The sequence below is a fragment of the Notamacropus eugenii genome, chromosome 2 (assembly GCF_028372415.1).
Source record: "Notamacropus eugenii isolate mMacEug1 chromosome 2, mMacEug1.pri_v2, whole genome shotgun sequence".
In the NCBI taxonomy this organism is placed as follows: Eukaryota; Metazoa; Chordata; class Mammalia; order Diprotodontia; family Macropodidae; genus Notamacropus; species Notamacropus eugenii.
Genome location: NC_092873.1, coordinates 102,563,123 through 102,576,463, shown reverse-complemented (window position 1 = coordinate 102,576,463; position 13,341 = coordinate 102,563,123). Strand labels below are relative to the sequence as shown.

General features: G+C 44.0%; 1 protein-coding gene across 1 annotated transcript; it reads right to left on the bottom strand.

Annotated features, from left to right (window-relative positions):
- Nucleotides 1-433: 433 nt before the first annotated feature.
- Nucleotides 434-12,966, bottom strand: LOC140523647 (gastricsin-like). Its single transcript, XM_072638426.1, has 9 exons — nt 12,675-12,966; nt 8,689-8,839; nt 7,758-7,875; nt 6,113-6,231; nt 5,375-5,574; nt 3,220-3,342; nt 2,530-2,677; nt 2,016-2,114; nt 434-742 (listed from the first exon to the last, which is right to left on the bottom strand). Exons 1-9 carry the CDS (start codon nt 12,737-12,739, stop codon nt 587-589), a joined length of 1,179 nt encoding a protein of 392 aa, XP_072494527.1. The 5' UTR covers nt 12,740-12,966; the 3' UTR covers nt 434-586.
- Nucleotides 12,967-13,341: the final 375 nt, after the last annotated feature.

Sequence of the window (13,341 nt, the reverse complement as noted above, 5' to 3'; positions counted from 1 at the left end):
CTTACTAAAAGAGTAGAGCATGATGGGTAGATGGAGCTGTTGAGGATAAACAATCCCAATTTGACATTTGGTGCTAAAACTCTACAACAGAATAGGCCCAATGGCAACCAAACTCCTGAAGCTTCCTATCCTTCCCCAACATCCCAGCTCCAATCACACAAATTGCTGTTGGAAGCCAGAACGGTGCACTGATCAGGAATTACCTTCCCTCCCATCCCACCTCAGATTTCGTATAACATTTTCATTGAAGCTTCTCTAATGGATTTATCATGTGCTTACCAATATTGGTATTTCTATCTCCCTACAAGACTTTAAACTCAATAACAGCTGGGACCATATCACAGCTAACCTCTGGAGGTACAAGCATCAACATCTACTACATGGTTTCCATAGAATAAAGGCTTGATAAATGCTGAATGAATGGACAAATGAATGAAGCATTAGAATGAATTTTATTGATAGGTTCCCAGGTCCCATAATGAAGTTCCAAAATCCATCAGGAGAGGAAGAAAGGAAGGGAAGAAGAGAAGAAGAGCTGAGGACAATCCCAAGAGGCAGGGAGATAAAACTAGGCTGGAAGAGGAGCTTAGGCCAGGTTGGCAAAGCCCACTCTGTTGTTGGCAAGGTCAAAGACAGAGTAGTAGTTCCTCAGGAAAACATCCCCAAGGATCCAGAGGGACTGGCCACTCTCAGAAGTCAGGGAAATGGTCATGATCCCCACTTCACAGTAGGTGCTGTCGCCCTGGAGGAGAGAAGAAGAGGAGTCCATCAACCATGAAAGTCCACTTCCTCTAAGAAGCTGGCCTTGACTCTGGAAGTGGGACTCATTGAGCAGAAGATATTTGCCTTAGGCTTCAGATTCTATCTCTAGGCAGAAAAAGTTCTAAATCTTCTCTAGAAAACTTTCAATGACTACCCCATCTCATAAGGGCCTGTCCCTCTCTTGGATTAATCTTACCCCTGAGGAGATGGGAAGGTAGAGGCATAAAATGAAAACTCTCTGCTTGGTACTATTGTTTTCTCTCTTTGTTCAACTTCTTTTTCACAGGTATTGGAAAATCCAAAAAATCCCACATTATGTTTTCTAACTCTTCATATCCCCCCTGTCACACACACATACATGCACATGCACTCTGTACCTCTCACTGTGCTTGGCAAATCGTTTAATATTTGCTAATGACTGATTGACTAGCACGTCACATGAGTCACATTGAATTTCTTAGCACAGTGACTGGAATGTAGTAAGCATTTATCATGTATCTGTCTATCTGTCTGTCTATCTATCTATCTATTTATCTATCTATCATCTATTTCTATCTATCTCTCATCTATCTATCTATCTATCTATCTATCTATCTATCTATCTATCTATCTATCTATCTATCTATCTATCTATTCCTTACTTATTTTCCTATCTACATTTGCTCTTTGCCCCGACAGTCCTCCAAAAGAATTTCCAAAATGGGATACAGAAGCCAAGTCAGGGAAGTGACCCTGAGAAAGGACCAATCCAGTAATTAGAGACGACTAAGCATTGACCTCCAAATCTCTCTCTCTTTTCCTGGTCCCAAGTCTAAGATCTGCACAATGGAACAGGCTGCCCCATGAGACACTGACCTCCACTTTACTGAGAGTATTCAAGCTGATGTGGAAGACTACCTCATGGAGATATTGTAACTGAGATGACACTTTTGTGTAGGAGCTGGAGCATATTTTCACTGATACCCCTTGCAATACTGAGAGTCTAGGATTCTATCACATTATGTCCTGTAAAAGCTATGTTCTAGGGGTGTATCTATTTTCCCCAGTTTCCCAACCCTGTGTTCTTTTGTTCTTTCCATCCTGAGGAACCTGACGGAGAGGGAGCAAGGTATTTCTGAAGGTGTGATCTGGTCTCTCATCTAAACAGCTCACTTTACACCTCCTGCCCAAGATGAAGAGGAAGAAAGATGAGTTTCACAGGGACTGCCCCTGAGAAAATGAGAATGCCTAGTAGGGGACTGAAGAGGACCCACCTCAAGGATGTAGGCAGAGGGAGGAAGGGGGAAATCCACACCATTGATGTTGAAGGTGAGGGTAGGCAGGCTGTCGATACTGCTGCAACTGACCAAGTACTGGAAGACAGAGACACAAGAAGAAAGATATGTTTATGGGAGGAGGTACTAAGAGCTCCATCCTATCATGAGTCCCCAAATCTTCTAGAATATGCTCAGGATAGATCGACTTCCTGGCCCAGTTTCTACCTTCCATGATCCACCCTCTCCATACCAGCCCTGCACCAGAATGTTGATCAAACCATACCCCAACCAAGGAACTCCTAACTCTGAATGTATTCCTCAGAAGTAGAGACAGGGGTCAGAGCTGCAGGGGTTTTAGGGGAGCCAGTAATGATGATGACAGCTTCTATATGCTTAGCACTTTAAGGTTTACTGAGTGCTTTCCTCCCAGCCACCCAGTGAAATACCGAACCCGAATATAATTATTCCCATTATTTAATGAGGAAACTAAAGCTTAGAGATGATCCCTTACATCTCCATCTTCATCTTCCTCAGCTCCAATGTACTCCATCAGCTCAGAGAACATATCCGAGGGAACACTGAGGAGGGAAGTGCCAGTGTCCACAATAGCTTGGCAACCATCAGAGCACCAGCCAGTAGACTCACCATCAATGGAGAACCTGAAGGAAGACAATCAATGATGACATACAGGTCGTGCCTCCTCTCACCTGCATTCTTTCCCACATCAGTCTCAATTTGTCCTTTGCAGACAAAATATCACTCCTCTCATTTCAGAGAAGATTCGAGTTGAGGAATTCCCAACTTAGGTCATTTTGGTGGTCCCCAAACCAAAGAGCTGAATCTACTGAGCTTCCCCACTCCACCTTAAGCCAGGATTTGGGACAATGGAACTTTTCTTACTTCAGTCCCCTTCCCCAGAGTAGGGGCATGGGTCCCACACCTCCATTCCCCTTACTCATTTTTCTTATTTAGGGACCTGTTATAGAGTTGGTCCCTCTAGACTTGGTCTCATCCTATTTTTTTTGGTAAAATCTATTTTATATTAAGATTCAGAATACAACCCATGTTAGCCACGACTTTTCTCCCAAGGCTTCAGATGTTTCCCCTTTAAAACCCCCATTTTTCTACCATGAAGGAATAATCTTTATTAATATATCCATTCTGAATCCCTCTCCCCCTCTTCCCACCACACTTCACATACCCACTAATGCCAATCTGCCAGTAAGCTTCCTCAGTGACAGGGGTCCAGTTTATGTCTCCAGTGTACAGGCTGGTGTCCACTCCACCAAAAGTGACTTCACCACCATCGTCAGAATTCTCATCCCTAAGGATACAGGGAAAATATTGGCTTGGGGAATAGGCAGAGACTGGCAAGGGAAAAAGGATCCTTCTCTTTCCCTACTTCCTCCCACAACTGTGCTTACTGAGCCCACAGGCCCTGATTACTCATCAGCAACCTAGTTGCTCGACTTCCCACATGAAGGAGGCACAAGACAGTCAAAGTCCTTCCTAGCAACCAGGGCCAAGTGGTCAGTGAGCCTTGGAGCTGAGACCTATGAGCTCATCCTAGGGTAGTAGGAAGATGCATCTCCCAGCTTTCTGAATCTTTAGAGGAGCAGCATGGTTGTGTTTGTCCTTCATTCTTGAAAAGGACCATAATGTTAGGGAGGTGATGATATGACTGTGATTTGAGTGAGGGAGGGCTGTGCAAGGTAATGAGCCTTGTTTGTCTTCCAGAGCCACCTGGGTGCCATGACCAAGTATTCATCAGGATGACTAGAGATGGTCCACGATTGCAGGATTAGAGGGGCAGCTAGGTGGTGCAGTGGATAGGGTACTGGCTCTAGAATCAGGAGGACCTGAGTTCAAATATGACCTCAGATACTTCCTAGCTGTGTTACTCTGGGTAAGGCACTTATCCCCAATTGCTTTTTTAAAAAAGGCTAATGTTGCTGGACTATAGAGTAGCATGGTAGAGTGAAGAAAGAGGTGGTCTTCCAGTGCCAGGAAACTGGAATTCTAGTCCCACCTCTGAGTAGAATAGTTGTGTGAGATTTAAATAAGTCTTTAAATAATAACTTTTCATTGTAATTCACAAAGGGTATAAATTGCACTGAGACAGGTAAGTGGCACTGCAGTGGATTGAGTGCTGGGATTGGAATTAGGAAGACTCATCTTCCTGAGTTCAAAACAAGCTTCAGACACTTAATGAGTATGTGCCCCGGAACAAGTCACTTCACCCTGTTTGCCTCAGATTCCTCATCTGTAAAAATGAGTTGGAGAAGAAAATGGCAAACTACTCCAGTATCTTTGCCAGGAAAGCGTCAAATGGGATCAGAAAGTCAGAAAAAAAATTGAACAACCACAAAAATAAGTTTCACTGGAACAGAGTTTCCTACCTGAGAGCTCCCTATACCAATGAAATCTCAGGTCCTTTCTCTTTCCCTATCCAGTTGCTTTATCTGTAAAGGGACATTGGATTAGACAATCTCCAAGATCCTTTCTAATTCTATACTGATGAGAAGGACAATGCTCTCTATAGTTTCTCTTGGCTTTCTATCCCTCAGAGTCTGTGAATATAGACTGGAAAAAAGGGAAGAATTGTGATTGTAAATCTCTGCCTGCCCTTCCAGAGTTCCTGAACCTCCCTAACAAACTCATGTCCCACCACTCCCCAACAGGTACCAGACTTGTCACCCAGGTCAGTCTCCTCACTGTCCCCCTCATTTGCCTAAACTCATCATATTGATCCAGGAAGTATCCAATCTCCATCAGCTAATCCAAATAAACCTCTTGAGTGTAGAAATCTCTTAGTTTCCCTACTTAGTTTCCACTCCCCTCCCTGACTCATCCACAATCCCATACAATCTATATGACTGGTGCTCAATAAATACAAAAGAATTTGTCAATTTCCCTTTCGGGAAGGGAGAGGAAAGGAAAGGAAAAAGCCACAGAGGAGGGGTCCTTAACCTTTTTATTGTGTGTTTCACAGACCCCTTGGGAGGTCTAGTGAAGCCTGTGACCCCTTTCACCGAATCATATTTTTTATTGCATAAAACAAAATGAATAAGATTACCAAAGAAACTAATTATATTGAAAAGCAGCTATATACGTATACATATATGTGTGCATGTGTATATATATGTATATATGCAGGTTTAGATGTAAATCATATATATCATATAAATTATATATGTATATTATATATAAATTCTATATGAACATATGTACATATATATATATATATATATATACATTCATAAAGTCCAGGTTAAGAAGGTCAGCTGGGACCAGGAGATGAGACAAGGTCAGGAGGTGGCTGAGGGAGCAGAGAAGAAGTAAGCCACGTCACCTACCCACTGAGGTAGAAGGCAAAGACAGCAGCATCGAGCAAGTCCTCATTCAGGAAGCCCTCCATGACAGTGGTGGCCCCACCAGAGCTGATGGCAGGATAGGCCAGGCCCAGGATCCCATCAAAATTGGCATACAGAAAGCTGCTGCCAGGCTCAGTCTCACTCAGGCCAAACTCCTGGTTGGTGATAGAGAGGCCCTGGATCTGTGGGGGTGGGGGAGAAGTCCGTAAGGGATGACTGGCTCAGAAGAAGGCCATAGGGAGAACAGCTTTTTCCCAGGCCTACAGATGAGCTTAGTCTCCCCACTTTAGAGAGGCAAGTGAGGAGAGGATCATCACCCACTCAGACTCTGTCCTGACATAGTTCTTGGAGTGGGGAGATGTTAAAGTAGGAAGAGAACCTATGGAGACTTAGGGTCTTGGCTACGCAGAGCCAGCATGATACATACTTTGATCCTCGTCCCCACATGCCTCATGTTGCTTAAGGCTCCTCAAGCTAGACTAAGTTCACTGCAAAAGAAAGAAGAGGAAAAGCCAGGAAGGCAGAGCTTCCTCTCATCTTTGCCCAGTCTCTCCACAACCTTGAAGAGAACCTTAAAGCTCAGCCTACTGCCTCTGGCAGCTGGAATCCCACACTTCCAGGCTCCCAGGTATCCAAGCCCCATAGCTGGACCAGCGCCCTAGCTACCAGGTGTCCACTCATGCACTACCCTTTAACCACATTCCCCCCATAACCACTCACTGTCACAGTGTCATAGCCAAAAAATCCAGTCAGGCTGCCACTTCCATACTCAATAGAGAAGGTCTGTTCACTGCTGGAGAAGGTGGAAGAGTCACTGGGGTTGAACTGGGGATGAGTGGCTGTTCACACAAAAAGAGGATGTCAGTAGATGCCAATACGTCCAGATCTCATCACCCCGTTTCCCACTTCTCTGCATCGTAGTGCAATGGAAAGAGCATTCTGGAATCAGAAGATCTGGGTCCAAATCTCATCTGTGCTACTCAGTAGCCACATGACTGGGAAAATCATATAACCTTTTAAAGCCTCAGTTTCCTCATCTGGAAAATAGGGATAATAATATCTGCCCTCGTTATATTATGTAGTGGCTATAAGTCTGACAGCAGTTAAAGCCTGATATTGTGCGGCACATGTTTATTATTATTACCACGGTCTCTGAGGGCCATTCCATGCAGTCACCAATTCAGCTCAAGCCCTCAGACTAGGACAGTGAACAACTGACCTACTGGAGGGGAGAGGCAGGTCCCTCAGGGGTTGGAATTTAAAGATTACTGTAGATGTTTTCCTTTCGTGTCTGTTCTTTTTTGAGTGGAATTCTCATGTTTTAGTCTTGAAGAATGCCCTTTCTTCTCTTCTCCATTTAACCTCTAAGGTCTCCCCCAACTCTATTTCCCGGGATCCAAATCCATCCTTCAGGAGCCAGTTCCAGTGTTGATTCCCATATGGAAACTTCCCTGAGCATTGCTAGCCCATGGGGAGCTCCTCCTCCCCCAAACTCCTCCAGCACTTACTGTTGGTACCTCCCAATCTGACACATAATGACATTCTGTCTTTGGGAGGTGGTCCACACCTATGATTCTCTGGGTCTGTCAACCTTACAGTGTGGAAATTACCTGAAACTTACAGTCTTATAAATGCAGCACTTAGCAAAGTGCCTAGCACATAGTAGCCACCTAATGCACCCTAGCTGATCTACTGATTGAGAGTCTTAAAGAGATGCTTTGGGGCAGTAAGGACAACCTGCTGGTTGTCACATACTTCCAAAGGAGCAGAACTAGGATTTGAATACAGGCTTTCCAGTATCCACCCAGAGAGCTTGGGAACTTGGGAGAGCTAAGATTTGGATGATCTAAGGTTTAATGCACAATCACTTCCCCTGGTGGGGGGCAGCAGCTTCAAAATCTTTATGCCCCCTATCCCTTCTCAGTTGCCATCATGCCTGACCATACCTCCCTTTCCCTCTAAACTGATTTTTCTCCACCTTCCTATTTCTGCCCAAGGACTAGATCTACGGTGACCCCAAACCAAGGATATTCACCAGAATTAGAGCAGGTCTATGTATGTCCTGTTTACCAAGGAAGATGGCAGAGCCAAGACCAAGTCCTGCACTTCCCTTGAATTTCCTCCCCACCCCCATAGGTACACAGTAGGTGCATCATAAAAATATGTAGGTTGGAGTAGACTAGAATGAGATAAAAGCTCTGCTTTGGTTGTGTTATGAGACCCTGAAAAAATTGCTAGTCCCACTTTTGGACTGACTTTCAATTTCACCCAGCAGTCCTTCCTTGCCTCCTTTGTGGTAGGTGCCATATTTTCTGCAATGGACCACTTTTCTCCTCCCTTTCTTCCCTATCACCAAGGTACTCACTGCAGGCCTCGCTCTGGCAATAGACGGAGTTCACCCACAGGTTGGAGGAGCCAGTGTCAAAGAGGACCAGGAAGTTCTGAGCTGGGGTTCCAATGCTGATCTCCCCATAGTAGGACATCTAGGAAGGAAGGTTGGGTCAACATACTGCAGAGACCTGTCCTGTGCCTGACACATAGTAATTTCCTAAGAAATGCTAATTGTCCTGTCCACTCAGATCATCCCCTGCCCACCTAAGGTCTAGCAGCCTCTAGCAAGCCTGGGCTGTGGGCCCAAGTGCATTCCATCCTTTAAACCTGCCTCCTTCTTCATTGGCCAACCATGGAGTCACAGAAACTCAAGAATGGAAAGACCTCCAGGGACCATTCAGTCCAACCTATAGCTGAAAAATGCTTTCTATAAAGCACCTGACACATGGTCATCTAGTCTTAGCTTGAACAACTCTGGGGAGGGGAAACCTGATTGACTTAGGAGGTACTTTGAGATAGCTCCAAAGATAGGTTGAATTTTTTATCCCAAGTCTCAGACTTTCCGTTTCTCCCTATTCAGTTTCATTCTATTGGATTCAGCCAAGTGCTCTACCCTCTCAAGATCTCTGTGGTTCCTGATTCTGTCATCCAACCTGTTCCTTAGTTATTCCCATCTATCTTTGTGTCACCTGCCAATGCAACAACATGGCAGGAGCCATCTTGAGTCTCAGCATTGTCACTCCCATTAAAATGGAAGGATCCTCCAAGCAAGGACTTTGTCCCTCTCTGTCAAGCTGGGAGTTTTCAGAGGGAGGAGACCAGATCCCCTTTTTTCTGTCATGCAGGATCCTCCCTCCAGGAGATGCTCATCATAGCTGACTGGCACACTCTGAGCTATTCGTCCCAAAAGTCCCAGGAGGGCTAGATCAGCCTTCAGCCTGAAGAGAGAGATGATGGTCACTCACATCCATATAATTGGTGAGGGGCTCATCGTCAGTAGCAAACTGGTTGAAGTACTTGGTGGCAGGGTTATATTTGTGGTTCTTCAAGAAGTCACGCAGCACCCCCTTTTCCTTCATCACCTGCTTCATGGACTTGAACCTCTTCAGAGGGACCCTGGGAGGGGGCAGGAAGAGGTGCTATCAGTGAACTATCCCAGAACTCACTTCCTCCCTGACTCAAGCAATCCCATTCACAATCCAGCAGGAAAGGCTCCACGGACCAGGGGCCACAAGAGCTCAGAGACACGAGGAATAACTCCCTCCTAGCTTTGGCTATGTCTCTTTCAGACCCAGCTTTTCAGCCATGAGGTCTTACTCTTCTCATTTCAGCTACCATCTTTGACAGAAGACCTTCCAAAATGGCCTCCAGCTGGTAGTATGCTCTTTCCTTACTCAGAAGTTCCCTTATACTGATTTAATATGTTGCTATTCAGGCTTTTCAGTCAACTCTCCACGGCCCCATTTGGCAAAGATACTGGAGTGTCTTATCGTTTCTTCTCCAGCTCATTCAGTGGATAGGAAAACTGAGAAAAACATGTTCAATGACTTTCCCAGGGTCACACAGCTAGTAAGTATCTGAGGCCATATTTGAATCAGAAAGACTCATGTCTTCCTGATTTCCAACCCGGAACTCTACATCCATTGCTATACCACCTAACTGCTTCTTTGCATATGTTTTCTTTTTCCTTCTTTTTTCCATTTTTTTCTCTGCATGAGTTCTATTTTCTGTCAACTTTACTCCTATTCCCAGGCAGCTAGGTGACATAGTAGAAAGAGCTCAAGACCTGGAGTCGGGAAACCCTGAGTTTAAATCTGCCTCAAACACTAGCTGTTTGACCTTGGTAAAATCACTTCACCTCTGTCTGCCTCAATTAAGTCAGTTGCAAAAATGGGAATAATGATGTAACCCCTCCCACAAGCTCATAAGTAAAGAACTCTTTTCTTATTGGTGGAGATGAATGACACTGCCTTGAGTGAGCAGGAAAGGTGGGGTTGGCAAGAGGTGAGACAGCTCCAATCTTTGCCAGTTCCTTTTGGGACTCTCCAAGAAAGAGTCGCCTTTGAGGTCCTCTTTGGGACTCTTCAGGGCCAGACTCATTTCAGACTCTTGGAGCACCAGTCTTCTATAGAACACTTTAAGGACTGAATTGCCTCAGGGATTTCTGGCTTCTGACTTCAAGAGAGAAGATGGAAGAGGCCAACCCCACTGCAGTTACTGATGGAAAGGACTCTGTGAAGACATGACGGGAGCAAGCAGTGTCCATCATGTCTCTCCCAAGTTTGCTTCTCTAGAGAGATCAGGGCATTATCTCTTAGATTCAACCTCGGTTGAGCTACCAATGGGAGAGTTTCTTCACTCTATTGCCTGATATATATTCTCCTATGCATACCTTTTCTTATGTCTCTTTTGCTATGATTTGGATAAATGAGTTTTCTTTGCTATTCTCTATACTTGTTCATTTTGGAATTGATATTTGATGAGTAAGTGGTCAAGTCTTAGATGTAGAGAGTGGGGTCCCCCTTCTCCTCAAAATGACGCAGTGATCAGAAGTTATATGGAACCTAGTTACATCCCCTAAACTAAATATATTGAAGGGAGCAGATGGGTATAATGCCAGTCCAGAGAGTGGCCACTAGACCCAACCTCCTGGTGGAAATGAAAGGCTCCCTTGGAGAATGGTTGAATGAGAAGAGACCAGAGATTTCTACTCTGCCTCCCTTAGAGTCGGACACAACAACAAGCTTTCAAAATATATGCATTCCTCTCTGCACATGGGGCTCAATCCTTACAACAATAACATCTAGTTCCTAGGGTTGTTGTGATGATCAAAAGGGATAATATTTGTAAAACACTTAACATAGTGCCTAGCACATACTAGATACTTAATAAGTATTTGTTTCCTTCCACCATCATGTCCCTCCCTCCCAATGGAAAGTAAATTTCTTCAAGAACTATTTCTTTTTTTTTTAAAAAGTACTTCTCTTATACACAGTAAGTGCTTCATAAATGCTTGTTGGTTTTAATTGAATTGTCATGGACATTGAAAATTCTGAGTTAGAGGTTGGGAATGGCAAGGATGAGCCTAGGGGCATTGAGTCAATACTTTACTCTGGCCATTTCCCCCATGGTTCAGTTTCTTGGAGATCTCTCTCTGCCTTTCAGACATCTTGCCACTACAGACTTACTTGATGATCCTCCATCTTTCCTAGAAACATAAGATCATAGATCTGAAGCTGCTCAGGACTCCAGAGCTCCCCTAACCCAACCCCCTCATTTTGACTTTCAGAAAACTAAAATCCTCAGGCAGTTTTGAGAGGAAGAAATTAAAGCTATCTATAGTCAAAAGAAAAAAATGTTCTAAATCACTGTTGATTAGAGAAATGCAAATCAAAATGACTCTGAGGTACCACATCACATCTATCAGATTGGCTAACATGACAAAACAGGAAGATGATAAATGTTGGAGAAGATGTGGGAGAGCTGGAACACTAATTCATTGCTGGTGGAGCTGTGAGCTGATACAGCCATTCTGGAGAGCAATTTGGAACTATGCCCAAAGGGCTACAAAAATGAGAATACTCTTTGACCCAGCAGTATCACTTCTAGAACTATATCCCTAAGAGATCATAAAAATGGGAAAGGGTCCTACATGTTCAAAAATTATTTGTAGCAGCTCTCTTTGTGGTGGCCAGAAACTGGAAATCAAGGGGATGCCCATCAATTGGGGAATGGCTGAACAAGTTGTAGTACATGAATGTAATGAAATACTATTGTGCTATGAGAAATGATGAACAGAAAGATTTCAGAGAGGTCTGGAAAGACATATATGAACTGATGCTGAGTGAAAGGAGCAGAACCAGGAGAACTTTGTACACAACAACAACCACAATGTGTGAAGAATTTTTCTGGTAGACTTAGTCCTTCATAGCAATGCAAGGACCTAAAACATTCCCAGTAAACTTGAGACAAAACACCTTCCACATCCAGAGAAAGAACTATGGAACTGGATCACAGAATTAAGCAGACCATTTTCTTTTGTGTTATGTTTTGTTTTGTTTTATGGTTTCTCCCATTCATTTCAATTCTTCGATTCAACATGACTATGGTGAAATTGTTAAAAAAGAAAAAAAGAAAAGAAAAGAAAAGAAAAGAAAAATTAGCTTGATATTTAGCCCCCCTCCCCCAAAAAGAAAGAAATGAAAACTAAAATCAGGAGAGTTTAAGACACTTGCCCAAAGTCACCTGGTTTATAAGTGACAGATGCAGGATGTGAATCCAGGTGCTCTAACTGCAAAATCAAGACTTTTATACTTTCCAAAATATCTCTAACTCACTTTATAGCCAAGGGAACAAATAAATGGCTCAGTGGATAGACAGGAAGAACATGGAGCCATTAAGGCCTGTATGCAAGCACTTCTGATGCTTACTAGTTATGAGACTCTGGGTAACTCACTTAAATTCTTGGTGACTCAGTTTCCCTACTGTGTAAAAATGGGATAATAAAAATGATATTTATTTCCTGGGGTTGGTGTAAGGCTCATATGAGTTAACATATGGAAAAAGGAAATAGGGGGAGTGAGGAGGATAGGAATAAGCATTTCTATAGTGCACACTGTGTGTCAGGCATTGTGCTAAACACTTTACAGATACTGCAAGCATTTTGTGAACCTTAAAGCACAATACAATGCTAACCATCATCATCATCATCATCATCATCATCATCATCATCATCATCATCATCATCATCACTGAACTGAGTCCCCGGGAGGTTAATTGACTTTCACTTTATACTAAAGGCAATAAGCAACAAGATTCCAAGCCAGCTATTCTGACTCCCAGTCAGGGCTCTTCCTAGTACACTGTGCTTCCTCCTCCCTTCTCTCTCCTGTGCCCTGTTCCCTGCCATCAGTTTTATCCAAACCTCCCCCGCAACAGCCTCAGGACTTACTTGATGATCTTGTCTGCCTCTGAAAAATGGAGGCAGACAAGGGCAATGATCAGCCACTTCATCATGATCACTTCTTCTTCCAGCAGCTCCTACAGACACCACCTGCTGAGGTCCTCTCTGAGCTGAAGGAACCACTGGGGCCTCCTCTATATATACCCCCAGAAGGGGATATCTCCCCTCTTCCCCACTTCCCCCTGCCAGCCTCAGTCAACAGAATAATCAGTTGGCATAAATGGCAGGTCAGGGATCAAAGGGGTCTGAGCTTCTGATCCAGAGCTTGGCAGCTTAATCTGCTCTTAAGTACCCAGAGCCTCTTGGTCCCAAACAAATAGAGCCAAAGTGAAACATGATAACCAAGTACAAATTAGCTGTGGGACCCCCTCCCTTCTCCTCACGTCCCAGGCTATCAGCACTAGCTTGGGAGGGAGGAAGGGAGGAAGTGAAACAGTGATTTTATTGCTCTCTAGCTTACAGGGAAGGACTGTGCAGAGGAACGATTAGGAAGGACTTTCCTCGAGAAAGGAAGATGGAAAGACAATAATTTGGAAGAAAGAGTCCTTGAGGCCCTCTCTGTGTAAAGAAAAGTTAGTCTGGACTAGAGGAGAGACCCATTTACGCATAGGTTGAAGAACTGGTAGGATGTCCTCCAGATCCAAGCTAGGGGTGG

Coding starts and splice junctions, on each gene's coding strand:
- LOC140523647 (XM_072638426.1), bottom strand. CDS start 12,739: ATGATGAAGTGGCTGATCATTGCCCTTGTCTGCCTCCATTTTTCAGAG. Junction 8,840..12,674: donor GAGGCAGACAAGATCATCAA/GTAAGTCCTGAG, acceptor GCCCCCTCCCAG/GGTCCCTCTGAAGAGGTTCA. Junction 6,232..7,757: donor TTGCCAGAGCGAGGCCTGCA/GTGAGTACCTTG, acceptor TTGTGTGAACAG/CCACTCATCCCCAGTTCAAC.